General features: G+C 53.6%; 1 protein-coding gene across 3 annotated transcripts in view; it reads left to right on the top strand.

Annotated features, from left to right (window-relative positions):
• Positions 1–7,041, top strand: part of DCAKD (dephospho-CoA kinase domain containing) — a 44,867-nt gene that overhangs the window by 31,146 nt on the left and 6,680 nt on the right. For 2 of the 3 annotated variants that reach the window (XM_011940135.1, XM_011940133.1), the window contains exons 2-4: positions 530–756; positions 1,142–1,345; positions 5,764–5,851. In XM_011940135.1, coding sequence (XP_011795525.1) covers positions 645–756; positions 1,142–1,345; positions 5,764–5,851 — 404 coding nt within the window. In that variant the 5' untranslated portion in view covers positions 530–644. Of the gene's footprint in view, positions 1–525; positions 757–1,141; positions 1,346–5,763; positions 5,852–7,041 lie in introns of all 3 variants that reach the window. The other variant, XM_011940134.1, reaches the window with a different exon arrangement.

Genomic DNA, 7,041 nt, shown 5'->3' with positions numbered 1-7,041 from the left:
GGGTTTACACCATTCTCCTGCCTCAGCCTCCCGAGTAGCTGGGACTACAGTCACCCGCCACCTCGCCCGTCCAGTTTTTTGTATTTTTTAGTAGAGACGGGGTTTCACCATGTTAGCTAGGATGGTCTTGATCTCCTGACCTCGTGATCCACCCGTCTCGGCCTCCCAAAGTGCTGGGATTACAGGCTTGAGCCGCTGCGCCAGACCGCTAATTTTTTTGGTAAATTTTTGTATTTTTAGTAGAGATGGGGTTTCACCATGTTGGCCAGGCTGGCCTCAAACTCTTGACCTCAGATGATCCACCCACCTCGGCCTCCCCAAGTGCTGGGATTTGCCTTCTTTGTGAGTGTTTTTAAAAGAATACTGGAGGCCTTTCCTGGAGAGTTTCTCCTCTCCAGATGGCTCCAGAGCACCCCACGCTCAGGGCATGTCCCTACCCAGCCAAGCTGTCTCCCTTTACTTCCTTTGCCTCCTCTCTCCCAATTATTTTGGCCCAAACTGATCAGGCCCACTGGCCTCTCCCAGGCAGGTTCTTCCGGCACTCCTCTGGTGGACCGCCCCCATCGGCCACGCTTGCCCTGCTCTCCAGTGATTTTGTGGCTCCTGGCTCTGAAGTCTCGCGGACAGCTATCTTTCCTGGGAAGATGTTCCTGGTGGGCCTGACAGGGGGCATTGCCTCAGGCAAGAGCTCAGTGATCCAGGTGTTCCAGCAGCTGGGCTGTGCAGTGATTGACGTGGACGTCATGGCCCGGCGTGGTGAGTTGGAGGGGCAGGTTGGAGGTCCATGCACAGCAGCTCCCCGTGCTTCCGGCCTACTGCCACACCTCCCTTTTTATAAGTCTCAGAGGAGGGGAAGGCTCTTGTCGACCCTGGTCTGACTTCTGTCTCTGCCCCATGCTTGCCTTCTCTGCTCTTCTATTTATTTTTCTCTTTTTAGAAACCGCCTAGCTCTGCCCCATTACCAGCGCAAGGGATCGTGTACACTCTGCTCTTCGTTCACTGCTTTCTCTCCCCTCATTTTGCTTTTGCTCCACCTGAAAGAAGCACCCGAGTTCCCCTATCATTTTGCCCCTGGTCACTGAGGTCCTCTGGCTGACCCTGAGGCTCCAGGGAGTGACCCAGCTTTTTCCTCCTGCCACAGTTGTACAGCCAGGATACCCTGCCCACCGGCGCATCGTAGAGGCCTTCGGCACTGAGGTCTTGCTGGAGAACGGCGACATAAATCGCAAGGTCCTGGGGGATCTGATCTTTAACCAACCTGACCGGCGGCAGCTGCTCAACGCCATCACCCACCCTGAGATCCGCAAGGAGATGATGAAGGAGATCTTCAAGTACTTCCTCCGGGGTGAGTGCCGGGGCCCGGGGCAGGGTTGGGAGCAACACCCTCTCCTTCCAGGGCCAGGGCCCTTCTCCTCTGCAGAAAGTTTGGCCAGTGTAGGGGAGCTGGTTATCCCAGCTGATGAGTTCATGCTGCTTACTGGCACCCCCTCCACGCAGAGCCCCGTACCAGCCCCAGAGGAAAGAAGCACATGCCCTCAGCTCTTAAGGAGAGTGACAGTTTAAAGAGAAGAGACACATGAGGCTTTCGAGCCATGAGCCCAGGAAGTAAGTTGGTTTTTCTAGTAGGGATGGGAGTAATAAGTGCTGGTGAATAATGGAGCCATAGATCTGAGTTCAAATCCCAACCCTGACAGTTTCTAGCTGTGTGACCTCATTGAGTGATCTAGCCCTCAGCTCATTTTTCCATCTGTGCAGCGGGGATAATAATCTAACATGAGGCTGGGTACAGTGGCTCGTGCCTGTAATCCCAGCACTTTGGGAGGCCGAGGTAGGCAGATCACTTGCAGTCAGGAGTTCAAGACCAGCCTGGCCAACGTGGTGAAACCCTGTCTCTACTAAAAATACAAAAATTAGCTGGGCATGGTGGTGTGCACCTGTAATCCCAGCTACTTGGGAGGTTGAGGCAGGAGAATTGCTTTAACCTGAGAGGCAGAGGTTGCAGTGAACCGAGATTGCACCCTGTACTCAGACTGTCTGGGCAACAGAGCAAGACTCCATCTCAAAAAAAAAAAAAAAAAGAAAGAAAAAGAAAAATTCCAACGTGAGCATGTTAGGAAGACTGAGGGTCCAGGTCAGTGACTGTCAGTTATCACACATGTAAACTGCAGTTATCACACATGTAAACTGCAGGGAGGTTTGGGTCTGGCTGAGCCATCTGGGAAAGCAAGTTTGTAGACTGGAAATTGGGGAGGGACCAAGATGGCCAGGGCGGGTGGGGAAAGGGTGCTAAGTGGGGACTATCCTCTGCAGCTTGGGCTCTATAGAGAGTTAGGTGTAGGTGTGGGGATAGCCAGGCAGTGCCCAGATGGAAAAGAGGGGAGTATTTGAAAAGGAGGGACCTGGGGCCAGTTGGCAAGAACCTTCTTCCAAGCTATATGCCACGGTTCAAGCCCTGTTCTTTTTTATTTTTAGAGATGGGGTCTTACTATGCTGGCCAGAGTGGTCTCAAACTCCTGGCCTCAAGCAATCCTCCCACCTTGTCCTCCCAAAGTGCTGGGATTACAGGCATGAGCCACAGCACCCGGCCTAAGCTGTGTTCTTCATGACAGCATTGCACAGGGCTGGCCTGACGCTTACTTTCCAGGATGGGGTCAATCACCAGGAGAAGTGGGAGGGAGAATAGAGGGTGGTGGCTTGGAAAATGGCAAAAGGCTGGCCTAGGGCTGCTGGAGATTTGCCTGCCAGCCTTTGGCACATGTGGCCTCCAGCCTGGTCCTCCAAGTTGAAGGCCTGGCTGCTTGTCTCCTCACTCTCAGTCATTACACTGAGACTTTACTTCCACAAGAGTATGGGGGAGGTTTTTTTTTTTTTTTGAGATGGAATCTCGCTCTGTCACCCAGGCTGGAGTGCAGTGGCGCGATCTCGGCTCACTGCAACCTCCCTTCCCAGGTTCAAGCGATTCTTCTGCCCCCAGCCTCCCGAGTGGCTGGGACTACAGGCACATGCCGCCACACCTGGTTAATTTTTGTATTTTCAGTAGAGATGGGGTCACTGTATTGGCCAGGCTGGTCTCAAACTCCTGACCTCATGATCTGCCTGCCTTGCCCTCCCAAAGTTCTGGGATTACAAGCTTGAGCCACTGTGCCTGGCTGGGGGAGCTGTTTACACTGTGACCATGGCCAAGCCCCTTATTCTGTCATGCCTTGAGTGGGCAACCTCCCCCACCCTCATCCCCCTCTGGCCAATACCTGCCTCCAAAAGAGGGATGACTCAACAGACATCCATGATGCTGACCCCAACCCCCTCCCGGCCGGGCTGGAGCTGGCTCCCACATCTTGCCTGCTGAACCAACGTGTATGCTCCTTCTTAGCACTGCGCCACAGGCCTCCTCCCTGCCTCCCTCAAGAAGAGTCCTCCCTCTGGACTCTTTATGCTGCCTCCTATGCTGCATCAGTATCCTTCCTGTCCCCCACCCAGAGCGAAGTCGTCTGCCTTTCATTCCTGCCCTTTCTGCATTCTCTCCCAGGCCAGTTACCGGTGCATCTGCAGGGCTTCCAGGTGGCACTGGCTCTCCCCTTCTGAAATTAAACATCGGATAATGTCACCCGCTCCAAAGCTCTTTCACTGTGTTATCCACCCAGCCTCCCGCCTCCCCAACCACCACCACTTAAATAAAAGCCAGAGAGCCCTTTTCAGCTCGATAAGGTGAAAAATGGGGACGACAGCTGTGGCTTCCGCAGTCCCACTTTTTCCCTGATGAGTATAACAAATACAGCTGTCAAAGTTGGTATAATCAAACGTCAGATAAGATCACCAGCTGTTGGGGACTTCTCTGTGTAGGCAGACGGATGTCTTAATAGAGTCAGGATGGTTTGCAGAGCTTATCAAGCAGGAGGGATGTGACAGCTGAATAGCCCTTTGCTGGTGAACCAAAGAGCTGACCATGTACTCCCCAGAGGGGCCGGAGGAAGGACGGCGAGGGGAGAGGAAGTGATGGGAGCTGAGCAGGAAAGGGAGATAAGAGGCCTAGAGAGGATCTGGTCTTGGCTTCTGCTCCAAGTTAGGGGGCCACACTGCACTGCTGGCCTCCCCCTGCAGCAGTAACTATCATTTGGGGGCACCTAGCGAGGAACTGGTGAAGGGTGCTGTGTGGTTCACATGTATTCAAGGCTCATTTCATCTTTACTATCATCCTGTGAAGTAGGTATTCTTCTTTTTTTTTTTTTTTTTGAGGCGGAGTCTCGCTCTATCGCCCAGGCTGGAGTGCAGTGGCCGGATCTCAGCTCACTGCAAGCTCCGCCTCCTGGGTTTACACCATTCTCCTGCCTCAGCCTCCCGAGTAGCTGGGACTACAGTCACCCGCCACCTCGCCCGTCCAGTTTTTTGTATTTTTTAGTAGAGACGGGGTTTCACCATGTTAGCCAGGATGGTCTCGATCTCCTGACCTCGTGATCCACCCGTCTCGGCCTCCCAAAGTGCTGGGATTACAGGCTTGAGCCACCGTGCCCGGCCGAAGTAGGTATTCTTTTTACTCATTTACACAGATGAGGTTTATACAGAAGGGGGCCCAAGGTCACATGGTGGGGAAGCGGGGGACTACCAACCAAGGTGTATCATCAGAGCCCATGGTTTTAACCCCCTTGTTCAACAGTGGGCTTCTCTTGGGCTTACTGAGCAGCAGGTCCTGGGGAACAGGAAACCAAGCAGCTGAGATTGCCACCCCCTACCCCTATTGTCCTTGCATCACTTTGAGTGCCAGTTGCCCATGACACCCCTGGAATTGGTGTGATGTGTGTCTGGTTCTGTGCTTGGAAGTGTTTGGAGTGGGATGCTCCAAGGGTGCAGTCTCCTGCCCCAGCCAGGCCAGGGGTCTCTGGGCAGAGAAGCATTTCCCTGTCCGTTACCCTCCTTGCTATCCCGGAGCCCTCCCAGCTTTGTACCCATGCACAGGGGTCACTGACCTAAAAAGGACCAGAAGCGTGTAGCCCACAGCAGCTTAGGGATGTGCTCACTCACAGTGGGTGAGGGTGCCTCCCTTGACTGGCCTTGGCTTGTAGTAGGAGGTCCAGCCAGTGCCTTTTACCCTGTGGGAGTGTTATACAGTATTAGTCATAACTGCCCCCTCTGCCTCCAGATCCAGGCCTTACCCTGGCTGTAGGTCTGCCTCTGATGGGAGAAGCAGCTTCCTTCTGCTGGTGCTGTCCCCATGTGAGCCTCCCATGGAGAGTTGGTAGAGACAGCCCACCTTGGCTCTTGTTAGCAGAGCTGGGCCTGCAACAGGCTCTTTGGGGTGAACCTATCTTTTGGGTGTTTTGTTTGTTTGTTTGTTTTTTCTGAGAAATAACAACTTGAGATTTAAGATCAAGGTGAACTAAACCCTTAGTGCCTTCCCTGATCACCTCCTTGCCTCACACGGCCTGAGGCCTCTGCTTCAGCCTGCACAGTTGAGTCTCCCTCTCCTTATGCTATGCTGGTCCTCATTCGTGGAATCCTCATCTTCACCTTCTCATTTTCAAGTATCAAAAGACCTGCCCCCCACTTTTCAAGGCCAGCACAAATGACAGCCCTTCTACAAGGTCTTCCCTGATCAGCCATCCAGAAATGGTTTTCTGCAGCCTTCTGCTCTGCACGGCATTGGAACCGGCTAGTGTGCAGGGTACGTGTGTCCTTGGAAGGCCCCTTGGACGGTAGGGCCCAGCATATCATCAGTCCCCAGCGTGTGCTTGCAGAATTGAACTTGGGGGTTTTCCAACCTCTCCCCAGGATACCGCTACGTGATTCTCGATATCCCCCTGCTGTTTGAGACCAAGAAGTTGCTCAAGTACATGAAGCACACCGTGGTAGTATACTGGTGAGTGACCACTGGGGTGTCTGGGAAACAGCCCACATCATTTTGCACTTTGCCCTTTCCCCATGGGACGGCCAGGAAGCATGGGGATTTGGGCAGCAGTGCCCAGGGTCTGTAGAAACCAACCTTTGTGCCTCATGCAGATAATCCTGGGGGCAGGTATGGGAAGGGACGGCCCCGGGCTTCTCTAGTGTTTGGGGAGCGCTCCCCCTGCTGGCCATTGCAGGCACTTCAGCCCAGATGCCTGGCCTCGCCCTGGGCCACTGTTACTCAGTGGCTCCTTCTTCCTCCTGTAGCACTTTTATTACTTTGCACAGTTTGCCTGTCAGTGGGAGGTGGTCAGGACAGGTGTTGATATTCCTGAGTTACTGAAGATAAAATTAGAGAGGGGGCAGTTACGGAATGTGTCCAAGGTTACCCTTTGGCAACACTTGTTATAAGCAGAAGGTTCGTGGAAGGGACTGTCACAGCCCAGCTAAGGAAGGAGCTTTGTTCTCAGAATTCCCCAGGACATGGAGCCAACCAGAATCCAGGTTTGACAAACAGAGGAGGATCAACCTGTGGGGGAAAATGAGTCCCTGTCCCAGTGGGGTGAGAGAGGGGATGAGTCCACAGGGTATCTCTGCTACCCAGAAACTTCCTGGATGCCACCCACAAGGACAGGAGACACACAGGTGGGCACTTGGCTCTGCCGGTATTTTGGGCATAGGTTGACTCTCAAGAGCCTAAGGCACAGGAGGCTCCCAGCACACTGGAGGCGTAGCCTGGAGTACTCAGTGCCCTGAAAATTCCCTTGCCTTTCCCCCTGGGTCCCCATGGCTCTCATTGAAAGCCCAGTCTGAATCCCTTGAGCCCAATGCAGGGATGCAGGCACCCTCTCAGCTCCCCCACTGGGCCATGCTGCCTCACGTGAGTAAACCCGCAGCCTCTTTGAGTTCTTCATTCCTTGTTTGTGAGGCTGTCAACTAAGGTCAGGCAGACCCCACGAAGACCTGGAATTCTCTTCGCCTTAGTAGCACCATTGGAATTTTGTACCTAGGGATAAAAACATTTTTTTTTTAAAGGATCTTAGAGGCCGGGTGCAGTGGCTCATGCCTGTAATCCCACCACTTTGGGAGGCCGACATGGGTGAATCACCTGAGGTCAGGAGTTCAAGACCAGCCTGGCCAACATGGTGAAACCCCGTCTCTACT

Source organism: Colobus angolensis, unplaced genomic scaffold, assembly GCF_000951035.1.
Source record: "Colobus angolensis palliatus isolate OR3802 unplaced genomic scaffold, Cang.pa_1.0 Scaffold187, whole genome shotgun sequence".
Taxonomy (NCBI): Eukaryota; Metazoa; Chordata; class Mammalia; order Primates; family Cercopithecidae; genus Colobus; species Colobus angolensis.
The sequence above is the reverse complement of the archived record's forward strand: the minus strand, read 5'-3'. Positions and strand labels throughout refer to the sequence as shown.